General features: G+C 41.5%; 1 protein-coding gene across 1 annotated transcript; it reads left to right on the top strand.

Moving 5' to 3' along the window:
* Window positions 1-1,196: 1,196 nt before the first annotated feature.
* On the top strand, window positions 1,197-22,986 carry LOC121572364 (REST corepressor 3). Its single transcript, XM_045205556.1, is given in 14 exon segments — window positions 1,197-1,602; window positions 1,715-1,771; window positions 2,206-2,283; window positions 2,413-2,465; window positions 2,884-3,045; window positions 4,898-5,022; window positions 5,108-5,186; window positions 7,667-7,888; window positions 16,866-16,943; window positions 19,206-19,263; window positions 19,368-19,520; window positions 19,523-19,552; window positions 19,555-19,610; window positions 21,174-22,986. Coding segments are annotated over 14 exon segments (1,650 nt in total). The 5' UTR covers window positions 1,197-1,478; the 3' UTR covers window positions 21,549-22,986.
* Window positions 22,987-25,139: the final 2,153 nt, after the last annotated feature.

The raw sequence follows: 25,139 nt of genomic DNA, 5'->3' as shown, positions 1-25,139 counted from the left end.
TGAAGAGAGTTGTAGCGTAGGTATCGTGACGAAATTACATAAAATATTATGTTACGTGACAAAAGACCCCTGATCTTGGGTAAACAGTTTCTCTGTATGTGATTGTACTAAGACCTCTGCCAAGAGGTCTGCACCCTTATGGCAAGGGTGGTATAGCGCACTTATCCCCCTGGAAGAAAATATTATGTTTTTGCCATTGAATAGATGTAAGCCTACATTACAGTAATTGATATGTAAGCGAGACCGTTTTGTACCGAAATGCAGCTCATATTTGGTACACTACAGTGGCCTGCCTAATAAGTTGAAAAAAATTGACATTTCTTAATTATTTATCCATATTCGTATCTTTATTCATATCCAGTTTGCCTCCTTTAGACCATCTAAAGGTCTTCGTTTTTTATATATAGTTTTATATATAGTTTAGTTCATAGACTGGGCAAGGGATAACGGAATGAGGTCTACCAATGTGGATTGGGAGGGATAGCCTACTGACATTTTCAGTTAATTAGGCCCTTATACCCATTTTGGACACCTAAATGGTCAAAACCATCTCCAAACTCTCTCAAAGTCACAGCTCATCACTCACACGGACATAAGTAGGTTACATAGGCCTAGTAAACAGTTAATAGGCCTATACTTAAAAATCAATAAGTTACATTCGAAAACCAAATGAACAATTAATTGTGGGATCTCTCGAAATAGGCTAGCTGTCTTTTGTCTCCATCTGCTGGCAAACCAAGGACAATATTCAGAATAAAGAGAGGCTACCCAAACGACTGGTTATTTTATTTCGCTTTTTATTTCGTACAGTTGGGCTATATTCCTCTACTTCTCATTAGCCTACTATGGGGCCATAATTGCAAAGGTAGAGTTGTTTATATTTGAAAAACATTCAAGTCAAAAATAGCCTACGTTGAAATGTAAAAAATGCTGTGTTGACGCTTCTGTGAATAAAGGCTTTAAAAAAGAGCCTCAGGCTCTATATTGGATTTACAAAACGCATCCAATGTATCCAAAACAGACGTAGCATATATTATGTGTAAGAAATTGTAACAAATTATATTCTTGTTGTAGCCTATTCGTCTACCGAGCGTGACTGTAAACAACTCCATTTTCACCCGCGCACGCAGAGCCGCAGTTTGGCTTCATATAACCAAGTGCGTAAAGGTCCTTCCGCTAGACGAATTAGTTCCTTCTTATTTTGAATATTCAATTACTGCATGTCTGAACAGATACAAGTCATGAATTACACTAAAAACAACCAATATCAGATTAAGGAACAGGCTTGGGGAAATCATTTTTAATACATCTGCGTAAAACCGTAATATACAAAAAATGGTGGATTAATACTGGACTATGGCACAGTGTCACAGCTGCGTAGCTGTGGGAGTTATTGAAAAAGACAGGCTGTGAAAAAATATACATTGCATGGTTTTATTAGGTATTCTCCCAAGGAGAACCCACAAAGATACGTAAAAATGCCTGGAATGATGGATAAAGGGTCGGAGTATCTAGGAAAGGGACGCTCAAACGGAACAAAAAGCCCTTCAAATGCATCGAATGGACATTTTTCTGATGAGAGCGGCAGTGACGACGAGCACGGTATAGCCTCGAACACCCGTTTTGCATGTCACACTGTATGTATTATTTTGAACGCGAAAAACAGAAAGAAATGTGTCTATTAATGTGTTATACACATTTTTCCTTATTGCAGATGTCGGAATGCGTGTGGGATCCGATTATCAAGCCAATATACCAGAATTTGATCCTGGTAAGGTTATGCTTGATCTACCTGACTGTATTCTGGTGGTAGCCTCGGTATAGGTTATGACAGTACATTTACATTAACCTTTTTACTTTACAACCCATAGTCAGCAGGCTTTTATTCGACAATTGAGCCAGATGTGTAGAGAATTATGGCCCATTGAAAGATGTTGTCGATGTTTGGTTTATAGAAGCGTTTTGAAACACATTTCTATTCCGAGGCTGTACTTGCCCACCGTAGGCTACTATTGGTTTCCTTCAACTGAATTGGCTTTTTGTTGCTTTCTAAACAATATTTTAACAACAATAAAGCAGTCTCTTTAGTCCTGCATGTATTGCTTTAATTAGGCTGTTAAAATGACATGAAATAACACTATATGAAAATTATGTGTTTTTTCTAATTATGTAGTATATATATATTTTTTATATATTTTTCTGTAGGTTCTACCAAGTACAGTGATAAAGATAGTGGGGGTATGTTGGTGTGGTCTCCATACCACACCATTGTCGACCCAAAATGTAAGTCAGTTTGGTTTTCACAAGCATCTTATTTCTAAAGGCAACCAACAGTTGATTTTACAAAAATATTTATAATATTTTTTAACTATTTCTTAAGTAGTTTAATTAAACTATGATTTTTCTCCACAGTGGATGAATATATTGCCATTGCAAAAGAGAAGCATGGATATAATGTTGAGCAGGTATGTCTGCTTTTTAGGATTATTAGGCAGGTACATAGGGCCACATTTACTAAGCTTTTTCACCAATGCAGAGAATCCACCTTATTTTTCAAAATCATATGAAAAACTTTAAACAGAATTTCCATTGTTTTAACCCTATTGAAGCATATTCCCAATTTTAACATTCATATTACATTTTCCAATGCCCCCCGGACAGGCCTAAAATTTACCCCGGTGTGAAAGCTCAGTAAATTTGACCCACAATGTATTAATAAACTACCACAACATACTTAAAAATAACATATTCAAATGTTATTTAGGGGAATACCTACTCTACCTATTCTAGTTCTGTTGCTCAAGCATTACTGGCTCAGTGAAGCCCCATAGACCTGCCTGGTGTCCATTCTCAGTGGACTCCACTCGTTGTTGTCCCCCACAGGCATTGGGCATGCTGTTCTGGCACAAGCACAACATTGAGAAGTCCCTGGCAGACCTGCCCAACTTTACCCCCTTCCCCGACGAGTGGACCGTGGAGGATAAGGTGCTGTTCGAACAAGCCTTCAGCTTCCACGGAAAAAGCTTCCACAGGATTCAACAAATGGTAACATACATTAATATACAGTATCTTTTACTTTAATGTGTGTCTGTGTACTGTTCATACAAACATACACTACCGGTCAAAAGTTTTAGAACACCTACTCATTCAAGGGTTTTTCTTTTCTTTTTACTATTTTCTACATTGTAGAATAATAGTGAAGACATCAAAACTATGAAATAACACATATGGAATCATGTAGTAACCAGAAAAGTGATAAACAAATCAAAATATATTTTATATTTGAGATTCTTCAAATAGCCACCCTTTGCCTTGATGACAGCTTTGCACAGCCTTGGCATTCTCTCAACCAGCTTCATGGGGTAGTCACCTTGAATGCATTTCAATTAACAGGTTTGCCTTCTTAAAAGTTAATTTGTGGAATTTCTTTCCTTCTTAATGTGTTTGAGCCAATCAGTTGTGTTGTGACAAGGTGGGGGGGATATATAGAAGATAGCCCTATTTGGTAAAAGACCAAGTCCATATTATGGCAAGAACAGCTCAAATAAGCAAAGAGAAACAACAGCCCATTATTACTTGAAGACATGAAGGTCAGTCAATACGGAACATTTCAAGAACTTTGAAAGTTTCTTCAAGTGCAGTCGCAAAAACCATCAAGCGCTATGATGAAACTGGCTCTCATGAGGACTGCCACAGGAATGAAAGACCCAGAGTTATCTCTGCTGCAATGGATAAGTTTATTAGAGTTACCAGCCTCAGAAATTGCAGCCCAAATAAATGCTTCACAGAGTTCAAGTAAAAGACACATCTCAACATCAACTGTTCAGAAGAGACTGTGTGAATCAGGCCTTCATGGTCGAATTGCTGCAAAGAAACCACTACTAAAGGACACCAATAAGAAGAAGAGACTTGCTTGGGCCAAGAAACACGAGCAATGGACATTAGACCGGTGGAAATTTGTCCTTTGGTCTGGAGTCCAAATTTGAGATTTTTGGTTCCAACTGCCGTGTCTTTGTGAGACGCGGTGTGGGTGAACGGATGATCTCTGCATGTGTATTTCCCACTATAAAGCATGGAGGAGGAGGTGTTATGGTGTGGGGGTGCTTTGCTTGCAACACTGTCTGTGATTTATTTAGAATTCAAGGCACATTTAACCAGCATGGCTACAACAGCATTCTGCAGCGATATGCCATCCCATCTGGTTTGGGCTTAGTGGGACTATCATTTGTTTTTCAACAGGTCAATGACCCAACACACCTACAGGCTGTGTAAGGGCTATTTTACCAAGAAGGAGAGTGATGAAGTGCTGCATCAGATGACCTGGCCTCCACAATCCCCCGACCTCAACCAAATTGAGATGGTTTGGGATGAGTCGGACGGCAGCATGTGGGAACTCCTTCAAGACTGTTGGAAAAGCATTCCAGGTGAAGCTGGTTGAGAGAATGCAAAGAGTGTACAAAGCCGTCATCAAGGCAAAGGGTGGCTATTTGAAGAATCTCAAATATAAAATATATTTTGATTTGTTTAACACTTTTTTGGTTACTACATGATTCCATATGTGTTATTTCATAGTTTTGATGTCTTCACTATTATTCTACAATGTAGAAAATAGTAAAAATAAAGAAAAACCCTTGAATGAGTAGGTGTTCTAAAACTTTTGCCCAGTAGTGTACACAAGCAGTCTGGATGAATATTGCAGTTGTCTTTAAGGTAATTTACACTTGAGCCAACATCCGCATTCACCTTGAATGCAATCTCTGCGAACGTTGGGGTGATTGCCTTTAAAAGGCACATTGTCGACAGTGCAGTGCACTTGTCGACAACGCTCCTTTGATTGAATCCCAGCTTTAATGTAAGTATAAACTGTCATTTGGTACCATTTTCTCATCTGTTGTAGTTACCAGACAAATCCATATCCAGTCTTGTGAAGTATTACTACTCTTGGAAGAAGACCCGGTCCAGAACCAGCCTGATGGACCGCCAGGCCAGAAAGCTAGCAAACCGAAACGCCCAAGATGAAAGGTAAGAGTTGTAGCTCAGCTTTTATTACTGTCTGTGAATTCCAAGTGGTCGGATTCCAATAATGATTGGCTTTTCTTGACATTAGTGATGAAGAAATGGAGGAGGCCAACCCCATCGAAGCAAACGATAGCGATTATGACCCCACCAAGGAGACGAAAAAAGAGGTACGTTATCTAAACTTTAGAATTTAAACTGATGGAATGTCAGTTGGGATAGATCAAAAAGTAATAGCGGATACACTTTTAATCAGGTGACCAGCATTCACTTACAATGAGCAGTAGAGTTATGATGTGGGGGGAAGGTTAATGTTAGGACATACAGTAGACAAAACACATTACCCAGGATACACCTCCACACTCCATCCCCAGGTGACAGCAGCCTTATCCAGGTGTTGAGCCTGCTTGATAAGCAAATCAGGTGCTGCCAATTAGGGTGATCATCAGTCAGTGTCCCAGCTTGCAAGCTGTGAGGCTGCTAGTAGGTTTGTTGGCCATGAGGCCTTTCGTTTGGTTTTGAATCTTTAGTTTAGTCATGCCTGTTTGTGGTTTCCTTTTTGTATACATTAACTTTCGTCACCATCTGAACAAATAATAATCCACTTGGATGACCAAGAGGTCAAGAGAGACAGAGCTGGCCCTGGACCAAGGTAAGATTGCCGTGTCCTTGGGCACATCCAACATGGTCCTCAAATGCTGATTTCTCACAAATGCACACATTCAGGTTACAGACCATGTAACTAGGCCTAGGACCACTAGACAAAGCGAGTGCAACAATATCCGTAGGCTAGTTATTGGGTTAGTAACAAAGGTCACACTTAAAAGGTACAGTAAACGATGCATTAAGTAAACCGCAACATAGGGCCGATTTCTGCAACAACTAAGAGCGTTTGAAGCACGAGGCTAAACTTGTACACAGTTTTTGTTCCATAGCTATCACGTTGTAGCAGTGGGAAGCGCACCCATGCACTGGAGTCCTGCATCGGGTTGGATACCAACGGTTGACCCGCAAAAGAATCAGCTGGCGGGTGGAATGAAAACATTATTTCAACCCGTGGGTCAGATCGCGGTTCTGAACGATTATATTGCAGGTCAGACGTTTTAAATCAAGATTTATTTTACAAACCCAGGAGATTGTTGAATTGTTGCAAATTCCATTATGTGAGCAGTGAGGCATACATAGCCTAGGCTAGAGTGGAGCAGGGAACTGTCCATTATTTGTGTGGTGCTGAAACGTTCCTAATTTGTCCACGTGCAGAGCTTACGTTTCCTTCTGCAACGCGGCAATACGTTGGCAAGTTTATTTTCCCTGACTCCTAGCTCACGCAAAAATGGCTAACGTAACAGGAGAAATAGAAAGAAAGGTTATGATGGTGGATTGCACCATCGTGGAAACAGGTGCTCTGTGAGTGAAATCCCCGGTTTGGAAGGATTTTGTAGTCATTGGGGACAAGGAGGACAACAACCCAGTATATGGATACACAGCCTGCAAAAGTGCAAGCAGGTATTCGTTTACGATAATTCAGTTAATTATCAATGAATTATTACATGAATTCAAGCTTTTGTTAATTTAGACCATACGCAGGCTATATAAAGTCTAAACCTACTAAATAAATGTATGCTTTTTGCATCCTATAGCTTATTCGATTCTGGGAGTTGTTTATTTAAGTTTCAATTAAACTATTTGATAATCTTAACAATAAGGAATGTAAAAGTATTGTTTTGTTATGTCGCTTATAGGCTTTCATTAGGTAAGAAGGCTAACTAGAAGGCTTTTTTCAAAGCGATTTGAATTGTCAATGTGTGCCGCATCGCATTATGAAAATAAGATAAGCCTATCATTCTTAATTCATGGCATGGTTTCCTTTTATCCAAATGTTGAATAGACATGCAGACAAATTATTTCATGCAGGGAAGGGAAATAGCCTAATACTCTGGTCATAATTTTTTTTAAATAAATTGTTATTTGGCGGGTCACAGATCGGCTCTTGGAACAATTCTATGCTGGTGGGTCGGGTTGCAGAGAAAATCTGTCTTGATATCGGGTGGTGCTCTGAATTGATGTGGCCGGCGAGTTCGGCTCCAAAAAATGGAGCCATGCAGGACTCTACCATGCACATGTGCAGATACTCTGTGGGACTGTGAGAGCAAAGTCTTGCATTGTGCTCATCTGAATATCAGTGGTGCTGCTCGTGGCAACGTCATATCGCTGAGTCTCACTTTAATATGACACTTCTTATAATGTGCAAAAGCTTCAGAACATACGCACAGCCAGGTACTTTTTTGCAGGTGCTGGAGTTATAGGTGAACTCATGAACAATTAAAAGGAAAACGTCACACTGCTGTTCATGCTCCAAGGTGATTTTTCATGGATGCCTGATGAAGGGTTGAAACGTATCAATAAAATCACTTGGGAGCATGAACAGCAGTGTGCAGCATTACCGTTTTATTATACCTCTCAAAACATTGTTATGACCAACTCGTCAACTTTGGATGAATTTGACAAAAACTTTGTATTTTTCTCCTTCTGCTTATTTTCTGGTACCTCCAGCTGTCATTAGTCCAACAAAGTTATGTCCTAACAATGACACAATAGATGTTACGAACAGTTATGACAGCTAATAGAAAGTTTACCCGTGCCTCTCCAGGGCCACACGGAGCCCCAGCCCCTGAGCTCCTCCAAGATTGGGCTCGGCCGACGGGAGCACCTGACGCTCATGCACCGGCACCACTCGCAGCGTTCCAAGTGTCGGCCGCCCAAGGGCATGTACCTGACCCAGGAGGATGTGGTGGCAGTGTCATGCAGCTCCAGTGCTGCCAACACTGTCCTTCGGCAGCTGGACATGGAGCTGGTGGCCCTCAAAAGACAGGTGAGCAGGGCAACCTGGGTCCTCAAGGTGCTTGAGTTGAGGCTTTTTCACAGTACATTTTAGTCATTTAGCAGACGCTCTCATCCAGAGCGACTTATAGGAGCAATTAAGGTTAAGTGCCTTGCTCAAGGCACATATTTTCACCTAGTCTGCACAGGGATTTGAACCAGCGAACTTTCGGTAACTGGCCAAACACTCTTATCCGCTAGGCTACCTTCGCCTTAGTGCTTGAGAATCTTTGCTTGTATCCTGAAAGTAAAAGATAAATACACTATATATAATTTACATACATACATACATACATACATACATACATACATACATACATACATACATACATACATACATACATACAAGTGCATTCGGAAAGTATTCAGACCCTTTGACTTTTTCCACATTTTGTTACGTGACAGCCTTATCCTAAAATTGATTAAATAGTTTTTCCCCTCATCAATCTACACACAATACCCCATAATGACAAAGCAAAAACAGATTTTTAGAGATTTTTGCAAATGTATAAAAATAATTAAATGAAATATCACAATTACATAAGTATTCAGACCCTTTACTCAGTACTTTGTTGAAGCACCTTTGGCAGTGATTACAGTCTCGAGTCTTCTTAGGTATGACGCTACAAGCTTGGCACACCAGTATCCAGAGATGTTCGATCGGGTTCAAGTCCGGGATCTGGCTGGGCAACTAAAGGACATTCAGAGACTTGTCCCGAAGCAGGTTTTCATCAAGGATCTCTATGTACTTTGCTCCGTTCATCTTTCCCTCGATCCTGACTAGTCTCCCAGTCCCTGCCACTGAAAAACATCCCTACAGCATGATGCTGCCACCACCATGCTTCACTGCAGGGACGGTGCCAGGTTTCCTCCAGACGTGAAGCTTGGCATTCAGGCCAAAGAGTTCAATCTTGGTTTCATCAGAACAGAGGATCTTGTTTTTCATGGTCAAAATCCTTTAGGTGCCTTTTGGCAAACTCCAAGCGGGCTGTCATGTGCCTTTTACTGAGGAGTGGCTTCCGTCTGGCCACTCTACCATAAAGGCCTGATTGGTGGAGTGCTGCAGAGATGGTTGTCATTCTGGAAGTTTCTCCCATCTCCAGAGGAACTCTGGAGCTCTGTCAGAGTGACCATCGGGTTCTTGGTCACCTCCCTGACCAAGGCCCTTTTCCTCCGATTGCTCAGTTTGGCCGGGCGGCCAGCTCTAGGAAGAGTCTTAGCGGTTCCAAACTACTTCCATTTAAGAATGATGGAGGCCACTGTGTTCTTGGGGACCTTCAATGCTGCAGATATTTTTTGGTACCCTTCCCCAGATCTGTGCTTCAACACAATCCTGTCTCGGAGCTCTACAGACAATTACTTCGACCTCATGGCTTTTGCTCTGACATTGACATGCACTGTCAACTGAGGGACCTTTTATAGACTGGTGTGTGCCTTTCCAAATCATGTCAAATCAATTGGATTTACCACAGGTGGACTCCAATCAAGTTGTAGAAACATCTCAAGGATGATCAATGGAAACAGGATTCACCTGAGCACAATTTTGAGTCTCATAGCAAAGGGTATGAATACTTATGTAAATAAGGTATTCCCGTTTCTTTTTTATACATTTACAAAAATGTCTAAACCTGTTTTCGCTTTGTCATTATTGGGTATTGTGTGTAGATTGATGAGGATTTTTTTATTTAATCCATTTTAGAATAAGGCTGGAAAGTAACAAAATGTGGAAAAAGGGGTCTGAATACTTACCGAATGCACTGTGTATGTATGTATGTATGTATGTACAGTGGGGCAAAAAAGTATTTAGTCAGCCACTATTTGTGCAAGTTCTCCCACTTAAAAAGATGAGAGAGGCCTGTAATATTCATCATAGGTACACGTCAACTATGAAAGACAAATTGAGGAAAAAAATTCCAGAAAATCACATTGTAGGATTTTTTATGAATTTCTTTGCAAATTATGGTGGAAAATAAGTATTTGGTCACCTACAAACAAGCAAGATTTCTGGCTCTCACAGACCTGTAACTTCTTCTTTAAGAGGCTCCTCTGTCCTCCACTCGTTACCTGTATTAATGGCATCTGTTTGAACTTGTTATCAGTATAAAAGACACCTGTCCACAACCTCAAACAGTCACACTCCAAACTCCACTATGGCCAAGACCAAAGAGCTGACAAAGGACACCAGAAACAAAATTGTAGACCTGCACCAGGCTGGGAAGACTGAATCTGCAATAGGTAAGCAGCTTGGTTTGAAGAAATCAACTGTGGGAGCAATTATTAGGAAATGGAAGACATACAAGACCACTGATAATCTCCCTCGATCTGGGGCTCCACGCAAGATCTCACCCCGTGAGGGTCAAAATGATCACAAGAACGGTGAGCAAAAATCCCAGAACCACACGGGGGGACCTAGTGAATGACCTGCAGAGAGCTGGGACCAAAGTAACAAAGCCTACCATCAGTAACACACTACGCCGCCAGGGACTCAAATCCTGCAGTGCAAGACGTGTCCGCCTGCTTAAGCCAGTAAATGTCCAGGCCTGTCTGAAGTTTGCTAGAGTGCATTTGGATGATCCAGAAGAGGATTGGGAGAATGTCATATGGTCAGATGAAACCAAAATAGAACTTTTTGGTAAAAACTCAACTCGTCGTGTTTGGAGGACAAAGAATGCTGAGTTGCATCCAAAGAACACCATACCTACTGTGAAGCATGGGGGTGGAAACATCATGCTTTGGGGCTGTTTTTCTGCAAAGGGACCAGGACGACTGATCCGTGTAAAGGAACGAATGAATGGGGCCATGTATCGTGAGATTTTGAGTGAAAACCTCCTTCCATCAGCAAGGGCATTGAAGATGAAACGTGGCTGGGTCTTTCAGCATGACAATGATCCCAAACACACCGCCCGGGCAATGAAGGAGTGGCTTCGTAAGAAGCATTTCAAGGTCCTGGAGTGGCCTAGCCAGTCTCCTGATCTCAACCCCATAGAAAATCTTTGGAGGGGAGTTGAAAGTCTGTGTTGCCCAGCGACAGCCCCAAAACATCACTGCTCTAGAGGAGATCTGCATGGAGGAATGGGCCAAAATACCAGCAACAGTGTGTGAAAACCTTGTGAAGACTTACAGAAAACGTTTGACCTGTGTCATTGCCAACAAAGGGTATATAACAAAGTATTGAGAAACTTTTGTTATTGACCAAATACTTATTTTCCACCATAATTTGCAAATAAATTCATTAAAAATCCTACAATGTGATTTTCTGGATTTTTTTTTCTCATTTTGTCTGTCATAGTTGACGTGTACCTATGATGAAAATTACAGGCCTCTCTCATCTTTTTAAGTGGGAGAACTTGCACAATTGGTGGCTGACTAAATACTTTTTTTCCCCACTGTATGTATGTATGTATGTATGTATGTATGTATGTATGTATGTATGTATGTATGTATGTATGTATGTATGTATGTATGTATGTATATATATATATGTATATGTGTATGTATATATATATATGTGTATATATATATATGTGTATATATATATATATATATGTGTATATATATATATGTGTATATATATATATATATATATATATATATATATATATATACACACACATATACATATATATATATACATACATACATACATACACAGTGCTTTCGGTAAGTATTCAGACCCCTTCCCTTTTTCCACATTTTGTTACTTTCCAGCCTTATTCTAAAATGGATTAAATGTTCAAATAAACCTACCATTAAAATTATAGACTGATCATTTCTTTGTCAGTGGGCAAACGTACAAAATCAGCAGGGGATCAAATACTTTTTTCCTTCACTGTATATATACATATATATATATATATATACAGTGAGGGAAAAAAGTATTTGATCCCCTGCTGATTTTGTACGTTTGCCCACTGACAAAGAAATGATCAGTCTATAATTTTAATGGTAGGTTTATTTGAACAGTGAGAGACAGAATAACAAAAAAATCCAGAAAAACGCATGTCAAAAATGTTATAAATTGATTTGCATTTTAATGAGGGAAATAAGTATTTGACCCCTCTGCAAAACATGACTTAGTACTTGGTGGTAAAACCCTTGTTGGCAATCACAGAGGTCAGACGTTTCTTGTAGTTGGCCACCAGGTTTGCACACATCTCAGGAGGGATTTTGTCACACTCCTCTTTGCAGATCTTCTCCAAGTCATTAAGGTTTCGAGGCTGACGTTTGGCAACTCGAACCTTCAGCTCCCTCCACAGATTTTCTATGGGATGAAGGTCTGGAGACTGGCTAGGCCACTCCAGGACCTTAATGTGCTTCTTCTTGAGCCACTCCTTTGTTGCCTTGGCCGTGTGTTTTGGGTCATTGTCATGCTGGAATTCCCATCCACAACCCATTTTCAATGCCCTGGCTGAGGGAAGGAGGTTCTCACCCAAGATTTGACGGTACATGGCCCCGTCCATCATCCCTTTGATGCGGTGAAGTTGTCCTGTCCCCTTAGCAGAAAAACACCCCAAAAGCATAATTTTCCACCTCCATGTTTGACGGTGGGGATGGTGTTCTTGGGGTCATAGGCAGCATTCCTCCTCCTCCAAACACGGCGAGTTGAGTTGATGCCAAAGAGCTCCATTTTGGTCTCATCTGACCACAACACTTTCACCCAGTTGTCCTCTGAATCATTCAGATGTTCATTGGCAAACTTCAGACGGGCATGGATATGTCCTTTCTTGAGCAGGGGGACCTTGCAGGCTCTGCAGGATTTCAGTACTTCACGGCGTAGTGTGTTACCAATTGTTTTCTTGGTGATTATGGTCCCAGCTGCCTTGAGATCATTGACAAGATCCTCCCGTGTAGTTCTGGGCTGATTCCTCACCGTTCTCATGATCATTGCATGGAGCCCCAGGCCAAGGGAGATTGACAGTTGTGCTGATTAAAGAAGCAATAAAACTGGCCTTCTTGAGACTAGTTGAGTATCTGGAGCAACAGAAATTGTGGGTTCGATTAAAGGCTCAAAATGGCAAGAAACAAATAACTTTCTTCTGAAACTCGTCAGTCTATTCTTGTTCTGAGAAATTAAGGCTATTCCATGCGAGAAATTGCCAAGAAACTGAAGATCTCGTACAACGCTGTGTACTACTCCCTTCACAGAACAGCGCAAACTGGCTCTAACCAGAATAGAAAGAGGAGTGGAAGGCTCCTGTGTACAACTGAGTAAGAGGACAAATTCATTTGTGTCTAGTTTGAGAAACAGGCGCCTCACAGGTCCTCAACTGGCAGCGTCATTAAATAGTACCCGCAAAACACCAGTCTCAACGTCAACAGTGAAGAGGCGACGCCGGGATGCTGACGTTCTAGGCGGAGTTGCAAAGAAAAAGCCATATCTCAGACTGGCCAATAAAAATAAAAGATTTAGATGGGCAAAAGAACACAGACACTGGACAGAGGAAGATTGGAAAAAGTGTTATGGACAGACGATTCAAAGTTTGAGGTGTTCGGATCACAAAGACGAACATTTGTGAGACGTAGACCAAATGAAAAGATGCTGGAGGAGTGGTTGATGCCATCTGTCAAGCATGGTGGAGGCAATGTGATGGTCTGGGGGTGCTTTGGTGGTGGTAAAGTGGGAGATTTGTACAGGGTAAAAGGGATCTTGAAGAAGGAAGGCTATCACTCCATTTTGTAACACCATGCCATACCCTGTGGACGGCGCTTGATTGGAGCCAATTTCCTCCTACAACAGGACAATGACCCAAAGCACAGCTCCAAACTATGTAAGAACTATTTGGGGAAGAAGCAGTCAGCTGGTATTCTGTCTATAATGGAGTGCCCAGCACAGTCAACGGATCTCAACCCTATTGAGCTGTTGTGGGAGCAGCTTGACCGTATGGTACGTAAGAAGTGCCCATTAAGCCAACCCAACTTGTGGGAGGTGCTTCAGGAAGCATGGGGTGAAATCTCTTCAGATTACCTCAACAAATTGACAACAAGAATGCCAAAGGTCTGCAAGGCTGTAATTGCTGCAAATGGAGGATTCTTTGACGAAAGCAAAGTTTGAAGGACACAATTATTATTTCAATTAAAAATCATTATATCTAACCTTGTCAATGACTACATTTCCTATGCATTTTGCTATATTTCCTATTCAAACTCATTTCATGTATATTTTCATGGAAAACAAGGACATTTCTAAGTGACCCCAAACTTTTGAACAGTAGTGTATATACACACAAAAGTATGTGGACACCCCTTCAAATTAGTGGACTCAGCTATTTCAGCCACACCTATTGCTGACCGCTGCAGAAAATCGAGCACACAGCCATGCAATCGCCATAGACAAACATTGGCTGTAGAATGGCCTTACCGTAGAGCTCAGTGACTTTCAACATGGCACCGTCATAGGATACCACCTTTCCAACAAGTCAGTTCGTCAAATTTCTGCCCTGCTAGAGCTGCCCCGGTCAACTGTAAGTGCTGTTATTGTGAAGTGGAAACGTCTAGGAGCAACAACGGTTCAGCCGCGAAATGGTAGGCCACACAAGCTCAAAGAATGGTACCACCGAGTGCTGAAGCACATAGCGTGTAAAAATCGTCTGTCCTCGGTTGCAACATCACTACTGTTTTCCAAACTGCCTCTGGAAGCAACGTCAGCACAATAACTATTCGTTGTGACCTTCAAGAAATGTGTTTCCATGGCCGAGCAGCCACACACAAGCCTAAGATCACCATGCGCAATGCCAAGCGTCGGCTGGAGTGGTGTAAAGATTGGTCTCTGGAGCAGTGGAAACGCGTTCTCTGGAGTGATTAATCACGCATCACCATCTGGCAGTCCGATGGTCGAATCTTGGCTTGGCGGATGCCAGGAGAACGCTACCTGCCCTAATGCATAGTGCCAACTGTAATGGTCTGGGGTTGTTTTTCATGGTTCGGGCTAGGCCCCTTAGTTCCAGTGAAGGGAAATCTTAACAATACAATGACATTCTAGATGATTCTGTGCTTCTAACTTTGTGGCAACAGTTTGGGGAAGGCCCTTTCCTGTTTCAGCATGACAATGCCCCCTTGCACAAAGCGAGGTCCATACATAAATGCTTTGTTGAGATCGGTGTGGAAGAACTTGACTGGCCTGCACTGAGCCCATCGAACATCTTTAGGATGAATTGGAACGCCGACTGCAAGCCAGGCCTAATCGCCCAACATCAGTGCCCGACCTCACTAATGCTCTCGTGGCTGAATAGAAGCCAGTCCCCGCAGCAATGTTCCAACATCTAGTTGAAAGCCTTCCCAGAAGAGTGGAGGCTGTTATAGCAGCAAAGGCGGGACCAACTCCATATTAATGCCCATTATTTTGGAATGAGATGTTTGACGAGAAGGTGTCCACATACTTTTGGTAATGTAGTGTATCAGCACTACTTAGTGCATTGTGTTGTTCTAAGCATATGTACGGTGCCTTCAAAAAGTATTCACACCCCTTGACTTTTTCCATATTTTGTGTTTTCAAGGTGGGATTAAAATGGATTTGTCATTATGTCAATGATTTACACAAAGTACTCATGTCAAGGTGAAAGAATAATTTTTTACAAATGTTAGTGTTTTATTCTTCATAAATTCTATCTTGAATACATGTATTCAACCCCCTGAGTCAATACATGTTCGAATCGCCTTTGGCAGCGATTAAAGCTGTGAGTCTTTCTGGATTAGTCCAAGACCTTTGCACACCTGGATTGTACAATATTTGCACATTCTTTTTAAAATTCCTCAAGCTCTGTCAAGTTGGTAGTTGAACATTGCTAGAGAGGCATTTTCAAGTCTTGCCATAGATTTTCAAGCCGATTTAAGTCAAAACTGTAACTATACCACTCAGAAACATTCAATATCGTCTTGGTAAGCAACTCCAGTGTATATTTGGCTTTGTGTATTAGGTTATTGTCCTGCTGAAAGGTGAATTTGTCTCCCAGTGTCTGTTGGAAAGCCGACTGAACCAGGTTTTCATCTAGGATATTGCTTGTACTTAGCTCTATTCTGTTTCTTTATATCCTAAAAAAAAGAGTCCTTGCCGATGACAGGCACCACCATGCTTGAAAATATGAAGTGTGGTACTCAGTGGATGTGTTGTGTTGGATTTTCCCCAAGCATAGCGCTTTGTATTCAGAACAAAGCAGTTTTACTTTAGTGCCTTATTGCAAACTGGATGCATGTTTTGGAATATTTTTTCTGTACTTCCTTCTTACTCTGACATTTAGGTTAGTTTTGTGGAGTAACTACAAGGTTGTTGATCCATCCTCAATTTTCTCCTATCACAGCCCTTCAACTCTGTCACTGTTTTAAAGTCACCATTGGCCTCATGGTGAAATCCCTGAGCGGTTTTCTTCCTCTCTGGCAACTGAGTTAGGAAGGACGCATTTATCTTTGTAGTGACTGGATGTATTGATACACCATCCAAAGTGTAATTAATTACTTCACCATGCTCAAAGGGATATTCAAGGACAGCTTTTATTTATTTTTATTTTGTATGTACCAATAGGTGCCCTTCTTTGCGAAGCATTGGAAAACCTCCCTGGTCTTTGTGGTTGAATCTGTGTTTGAAATTCACTGCTCGACTGAGGGACTTTACAGATTATTGTATATGTGTGGGGTACAGAGATGAGGTAGTCATTAAAAAAACATGTTAAACACTTATTGCACACAGTGAGTCCATGCAACTTATTATGCCACTTAATTTTATTTCTGAACTTATTTAGGCTTGCCATAAAAGGGGTTGAATACTTAGACTCAAGACACCTCAGCTTTTCATTTTTTATTAATTTGTAAACATTTCTAAAAACATAATTACACTGACATTATGGGGTATTGTGCGTAGGCCAATGACAAAAAATCTCAATTTAATCCATTTTAAATTCAGGCTGTAACACAACAAAATGTGGAAAAAGTAAAGGGATGTGAGTACTTTCTGAAGGCACTAGGAATTTATCCCACAGGTTCAAAATGCAAAGCAACTGAACAGTGGTCTGAAACACAGGATGGAAGCGGGCATTGATGACTTCAGGCTGCCGGAGGTATGTGCCAAATGTTTAGATTTCAGTGAGAAAGGGACCTAGCAATGTGACATAAGTGGTCATAACATACACATCACTAACATGCTACCCAGACCGCACACGCTCGTGTGTCCGCCATCACGCGCAAGTTGATTTTGCCACCCCACACCAGACGCGATCAGGACACGCAGGTTGAAATATCAAAACAAACTCTGAACCAATTATATTAATTTCAGGACAGGTCGAAAAGCATTAAGCATTTATGGCAATTTAGCTAGCTGGTTTGCTGTTGCTAGCTCATTCGCCCTGGGATATAAACATTGGGTTGTTATTTTACTTGAAATGCACTAGGTCCTCTACTCCAACAATTAATCCACAGATAAAACGGTAAAAGTTTGTTTTCTAGTAATCTCTCCTCCTTCAGGCTTCTTCTTCTTTGGACTTTATATGGCGGTTGGCAACCAACTTTATGGTGCATTATCACAACCAACTGGACTGGAGCGTAGACATCAGTTCATCTTTCAATCACCCACGTGGGTAGATGCTCCTAAAAACCAATGAGGAGATGGGATTGGCAGGACTTGCAGCGCGTTGAGCGTCACAAATAGAACCAAGTTCTATTTTAGCGCCTGGCCACGCAGACGCTCACGAGCAATGTGGGTGCAATAATTTAATAACATGTATGTGTACATTTATTTTGCAACGCTCACGCACGCGATGCGGTCAGCATGTAAGACCTTACAAATGAAGTTCTACCAAGAGATGAAGTCATTAGTTATGGACGTTTCTTTATTATGGTTGCTTATATGAAGTGAGTGACCTGTTGTCTTGACATTTATTGCCACTTAGCTTCTACACTGAACAAAAATATAAACGCAACATGTAAAGTGTTGGTCCCATGTTTCATGAGTTGAAATAAAAGATCCCAGAAATGTTTCATACGCACAAAAAGCATATTTCTCTCAAATGTTGTGCACAAGTTTATTTTTATCCCTGTTAGTGAGCATTTCTCCTTTGCCAAGATAATCCATCCACCTGACAGCTGTGGTATATCAAGAAGCTTATTAAACAGCATGATCATTACACAGGTGGGGACAATAAAAGGCCACTCTAAAATGTGCAGTTGTAACACAGAACAATGCCACAGATGTCTGAAGTTGAGGGAGTGTGCAATTGGCATGCTGACTGCAAGAATGTCAACCAGAGCTGTTGCCAGGTAATTTAATGTTCATTTCTCTATCATAAGCAGCCTCCAACGTCGTTTTAGAGAATTTGGCAGTAAATCTAACCGGCCTCAACCGCAGACCTTGTGTAACCACGCCAAGCCAGGACCTCCACATCCGGCTTCTTCACCTGCGGGAATGTCAGACCAGTCACCCGGACAGCTGATGAAACTTGTCGTCCTCACCAAGGTCTTGACCTGACTGCAGTTCGGCGTCGTAACTGACTTCAGTGGGGAAATGCTCACGTTCGATGGCCGCCAGCACACTGGAGAAGTGTGCTCTTCACGGATGAATCCCAGTTTCAACTGTACCGGGCAGATGGCAGACAGCATTTATGGATGTCATGTGGGCGAGCGGTTTGCTGATGTCAACGTTGTGAACAGTTCCCCATGGTGGCGGTGGGGTTATTGTATGGGCAGGCATAAGCTACGGACAACTGCATTTTATCTATGGCAATTTGAATGCACAGTGATACTGTGAAGAGATCCTGAGGCCCATTGTCTTGCTATTCATCCGCCACTATCACTTCATGTTTCAGCATGATAATACACGGCCCCATGTCACAAAGATCTTTACACAATTCCTGGAAGCTGAAAATGTCCCAGTTCTTCCATAACCTGCATACTCACCAGACGTCACCCATTGAGCATGTTTGGGATGCTCTGGATCGACGTGTACGACAGCGTGTTCCAGTTCCCGCCAATATCCAGCAACTTCGCACATCCATTGAAGAGGAGTGGGACAACATTCCACAGGCCACATTCAATAGCCTGATCAACTATATGCGGAGATGTCGCGTTGCATGAGGCAATTGGTGGTCACACCAGATACTGACTGGTTTTCTGATCCAAGCCCATACCTTTTTTTTAAGGTATCTGTGACCAACAGATACATATCTGTATTCCCAGTCATGTGAAATCCATAGATTAGGCCCTAATTTATTTATTTCAATTGACTGATTTCCTTATGAACTGTAACTCAGTAAACTCTTTGAAATTGTTGCATGTTGCACAATTTTTTTGTTCAGTGTATAATATCAGGTATTTTTCGTCTGTTCTAGTGCAACCAAAAAGTGAATGCCCGCTGGACAACAGATGAACAGCTTCTGGCAGTTCAAGGTAAACCTACGTTCTTTGTGCGTTTGTAGTTGGTTCAAGTTCTTGTCCATGGCCCGGCAGTCTGTTTACCTCGTGCAATTTCAGAATATTTGTTGTTTCACCAGGTGTCCGGAAGTACGGGAAAGACTTCCAGGCCATTGCCGACGTTATCGGTAATAAGACGGTAGGGCAGGTAAAGAACTTCTTTGTGAACTACCGCCGCCGGTTTAACCTGGAGGAGGTGCTGCAGGAGTGGGAGGCGGAGCAGGGAACTGGTGCCCCAACGGTGACACTGCCACCTCTGGCGAGAGGGGAAGAACAGCTCCAACACCCCTTCTGGGAAGAGTACGGATGAAGAAGAGGAGGAGGTGGTGGAGCGTTCCTTTATTCCCCTCAAACAAAACAAATTAAACCTTCCCAGAAACCCCTTCTGTGATTTCGCTATAGTTAGTTATGGGAGTTGGCCTCCCACAAGCCCCCTCTGCATGCAGGTTTTTGCTCCAACAAATCTCTAACACTGCAGTTTCATTTACATTCCTTCATAAAGGTGTCTTAACATCATTATAAGCAGGGCATAAGATGTCATAAGCAGTTATGATTATGTGCCAAAGTTCCTAACAATGTTAGTTGCATGTGGACATTCTAACCCTGGGGGGGATATGCAAAAACTCAATTTCCAATTCACATGTGTATAATACACACTTGTAATTTATTATTCTACAAATTTCCCATTGACTTGATAACTTGTAGAAATATCTGAATGTGGTTGATGTCAACTAATGGTATTTTACTCCTTGCATGACGTGTAGCTTTAAGTATTATTTAACAGATATCATAAGCAGTGGTAGATGACCTTGCTATACAGTATTGAAAATAATGTAATACTAATATTTCAAACAAATACACTACATGACCAAAAGTATGGACAACTGCTGGTCGAACATCTCATTCCAAAATCATGGGCATGGATATGGAGTTGGTCTCCCCTTTGCTGCTATAACAGCCTCCACTTTTCTGGAAAGTCTTTCCATTAGATGTTGGAACATTGCTGCGAGGACTTGCTTCTATTCAGCCACGAGCATTAGTGAGGCCGGGCACTGATGTTGGGCGATTAGGCCTGTCTTGCTGTCGGCGTTCAAATTCATCCCAAAGGTGTTCGATGGGGTTGAGGTCAGGGCTCTGTGCAGGCTAGTCAAGTTCTTCCACACCGATCTCGACAAACCATTTCTGTATAGACCTCACTTTGTGCACAGGGGCATTGTCATGCTGAAATAGGAAAGGGCCTTCCCCAAACTGTTGCCACAAAGTTGGAAGCACAGAATCATCTAGAATGTCATTGTATGTTGTAGTGTTAAGATTTCCCTTCACTGGAACTAAGGGGCCTAGTCCGAACCATGAAAAACAGCCAGAGACCATTATTCCTCCTCCATGGCTGAGTGCTGGATTTTATACACCTGTCAGCAATGGGTGTGGCTGAAATAGCCAAATCCACCTATTTGAAGGGGTGTCCACATAGTTTTGTATATATAGTGTATATGCCTTCATGGCTACCTTGTCAATTAGCTAAGTAGGAAACAAAATACAACAGGTGCCAGGCTTATTTTCATAACCTGATATCCGTTATGACTGCTAATGACATTTGTTAAATTGATCTTAAATCTGGTATTCCAACATGTCATTCAATGTCAAGACCAGTCAAGTGGCTATCCTTCCTCCTGGAGAGCTACTTTACTGGGTATGCAGGCTTTTGCTCCATTTCTTTTGTAACAACTGATTCAGCTGTGAATCTAGGATTGTCCTAGGTAAGGGTTGCAGTGAAAGCCTGCAAGAGGGTAGCTCTCCGGGAAGAGGGTTGGGCAACCGTATATATGCTGTAATGTATTGCCCATCGGTTTTGGTCCGAAATCCCAACTCACGCCTCTCTCTTCCAGGGCCAGGTGACCCCCTCGTCAGGCCCTTCTCCCGCTGCCACTTCCTCTGCAACCTCCCAGACCCTGGTGATGTCGTCGGCAACTTCGCTCAACCAGCCGCCCCCGCTCCTACGGCCCTCTCTGCCGGCCACCCCGGCCCTCCACAGGCAGCCACCCCCTCTCCAGCAGCAGGCCCGCTTCCTCCAGCCCCGGCCCACGCTCAACCAGCCCCCCCCACTCATCCGTCCCTCCAACCCCCCACCCCCGCGCCTCAATCCCCGGCCGCTTGCCCTGACCTCAGCCCCCACCTCCACAGGGTGCCCAGGCTCCAGCCAGCCACCCCCCACCCTGGTGGGCATCCCATCGGAGACGCCGTCCTCCTCCGCGCTGCACTGAGTGTGTGCGATGGTGAAGGAAGAAAACGGAAAAGTCAGTGGCTTAGTCACAGATTTTTCACTTTCTTTTAAAAAAAAACAACTTGGTTGTTTGTTTGCTTGTATTTTTCTTGACAATGACCGTTGTGTTCCTGAAGGTCGTCAATCGTTGGTTGTTATGAGGAGATGATGTATATTAATGAGAAACGTAAAACCGTTGAAGTTTTTAAAGTTTATGTATATTAGGTTAGGTCTTTGTTTTTTTATTTATTTGAAATCATGTTTTAGTTTTTTTACTCATCTTTGTAATAGACTGGCTTAGATGTTATGTATTGGTGATGTTAAAGATTTACTAGAAGCATTGGTCCTGTTTGAAAGTGTTCTTGGCTTCTGGTTAATGTATATTTTACAAACTGGCAAAATGTGCAAGTGGTATATAAACAAAAGGTATATTGAAGACACTATGATGGACAATACACCACTACTAGTGAAAAGGTGGCGTTGCCATATTTCAGTTGGATTGTTATGTGTTTGATTTGCTGTAACGCATATTTGTTCTTTGAGCGAATATAGACGTTTATCTTTTATATATGCATTATTTATTTTTCTACTCGGTGCTATGGACTCTAGACTGATTTTTGCCTATGTCCAGTATAATAATAACCATTGTGTAAGTGCTCTTACGCTTCTAGGACAACTGTATTAACGTGATTGAATTTATCTAAACTGGAAGAAACTGATTGAAAAAAATGAACTGGTTAATATAATTAACTTGTTTTAATGTAATAGTAATCTACGAGGATGTCACTGTCAGTGAATCGATTGTTGTAGTCAGTGAGCCACATTTTCAGGAATTAGATTGTTTCAATGATTTTCATTGAAGGACAAAATGTTTGACTTCTGTACAGTTGTGTAATAATTTGTTTGCTTAATTCATACCTAAAACCATGCTTATGGATTTGGTTTTAACGGTCACCCATCAGTAATTCCCAGTGTAAGGTGTGGCATAGTCCTTAACATATCCATTCAAATATTTGTAACATTTTGTTTTATGTTTTTTACCAAGTTTTGGAATTAATTAGTGCCACTTCATGTTCAGGGGTTGCAAGATTCCGTAAAATGTCCTTAAGTGAAAACGTTCTCCAGAAATCCTGGTTGGCTGATTCCTGGAACTTTGGGAACGTTTCTCAACTTTTGCCTAATCACTGCTAAGGAATGGAGGAAGAAATAGGCTAATTCTGTACTTTACATGGTGACAAGATTTCAACCAAGCTTGTTACATGACATTAAACATGTTGAAATGCAAACTTAAATTACCTTTAAACCACTAATATACACTGAATCATTCATCCTTTCCTGTGGAAATAATGTGGCCAGAACTTAGTGGTTTGCGAAAGTATTCATCCCACTTGGCATTTTTCCTATTTTGTTGCCTTACAACCTGAAATTAAAATTGATTTTTTGGGGGTTTGTATCATTTCATTTACACAACATGCCTACCACTTTGAAGATGCAAAATATTTTTTGGGGTGAAACAAACAAGAAATAAGACAAAAAAGCACAACTTGAGAGTGCATAACTATTCACCCCCCCCCAAAGTCAGTACTTTTTAGAGCCACCTTTTGCAGCAATTACAGCTGCAAGTCTCTTGGGGTATGTCTCTATAAGCTTGGCACATCTAGCCACTGGGATTTTTGCCTATTCTTCAAGGCAAAACTGCTCCAGCTCCTTCAAGTTGGATGGGTTCCGCTGGTGTACAGCAATCTTTAAGTCATACCACAGATTCTCAATTGGATTGAGGTCTGGGCTTTGACTAGGCCATTCCAAGACATTTAAATGTTTCCCCTTCAACCTGCTTTAGCAGTATGCTTAGGGTCATTGTCCTGCTGGAAGGTGAACCTCCGTCCCAGTCTCAATTCTCTGGAAGACAAACAGGTTTCTCTCAAGAATTTCCCTGTATTTAGCGCCATCCATCATTCCTTCAATTCTGACCAGTTTCCCAGTCCCTGCCGATGAAAAACATCCCCACAGCATGACGCTGCCACCACCATGCTTCACTGTGGGGAAGGTGTTCTCGGGGTGATGAGAGGTGTTGGGTTTGCGCCAATTTTAGTCTCATCTGACCATAGTACCTTCTTCCATATGTTTGGGGAGTCTCCCACATGCCTTTTGGCGAACACCAAACGTGTTTGCTTATTTCTTTCTTTAAACAATGGCTTTTTTTCTGGCCACTCTTCCGTAAAGCCCAGCTCTGTGGAGTGTATGGCTTAAAGTGGACAGATACTCCAATCTCTGCTGTAGAGCTTTGCAGCTCATTCAGGGTTATCTTTGGTATCTTTGTTGCCTCTCTGATTAATGCCCACCTTGCCTGGTCCGTGAGTTTTGGTGGGCGGCCCTCTCTTGGCAGGTTTGTTGTGGTGCCATAATCTTTCCATTTTTTATTAATGGATTTAACGGTGCTCCATGGGATGTTCAAAGTTTCTGATATTTTTTTATAACCCAACCCTGATCTTTACTTCTCCACAACTTTGTCCCTGACCTGTTTGGAGAGCTCCTTGGTCTTCATGGTGCCGCTTGCTTAGTGGTGTTGCAGACTCTGGGGCCTTTCAGAACAGGTGTATATATACTGAGATCATGTGACACTTAAAAAAGTCCACCTGTGTGCAATCTAACTAATTATGTGACTTCTGAAGGTAATTGGTTGCACCAGATCTTATTTAGGGGCTTCATAGCAAAGGGGGTGAATACATATGCACGCACCACTTCTCCGTTATTTATTTAGTATAATTTTTTGAATTAAATTATTTTTTTCATTTCACTTCACCAATTTGGACTATTTTCTGTATGTCCATTACATGAAATCCAAATAAAAATCCATTTAAATTACAGGTTGTAATTCAACAAAATAGGAAAAACGCCAAGTGGGATGAATACTTTTGCAAGGCACTGTTAGTAGAATCATGAACATTGAGGATTTGCATTTTGCCTTAAAAGTACATGACATTCACATGTTAACGTATGTTGTGTTTACTAGGCTATTCGCTTGCCATTATTTCAGTCTCTGGTTGCACTTGCATCTTATTCAGTGTCATTCAAACAATTTTCATTTTCACTATTTGGGTTGTCTTTGTCCTACTATATTGTCATAGTAAATTATAACGTTTTCCTGCCTGCTTAAATTGAAATGAATATTGCATACTAGTGCAATCCCAAAGATACAACTATAAATGTAGCATTTAAATAAATAAAAATACATTTGGAATTGTTGCTTCCCTTTAATTGATTTTCGGCTACTTTAGCCTAAATCATTTTATCAGCATCCAGCACTGTTTCTGCTATTTGACATGCCTAATTGACCATAATTTAATGGTTTTCCGAAAATCATCAAGCCTCAATGTAACTGCTTTGGAATAATTCTAAACAAATGCAATGAAATAGTAAAACGCTAAAATGCATGGGCTTATGTAAATAATACCTCCACACTGCACAGACGTCAGTTCGTCTAGTTTTGATTTACATTTGGTTGAGTTGTCAAATAATGTGAATATAACTTTAAATAAAATGTCACCATGTCATTGGTTTTAGGTTGGGTGTGGGAAAAAATATGCCCTTA

Source organism: Coregonus clupeaformis, chromosome 20 (assembly GCF_020615455.1).
Source record: "Coregonus clupeaformis isolate EN_2021a chromosome 20, ASM2061545v1, whole genome shotgun sequence".
NCBI lineage: Eukaryota > Metazoa > Chordata > Actinopteri > Salmoniformes > Salmonidae > Coregonus > Coregonus clupeaformis.
Note: the sequence above shows the minus strand (reverse complement) of the source record. Positions and strands in the feature narration are given on the sequence as shown.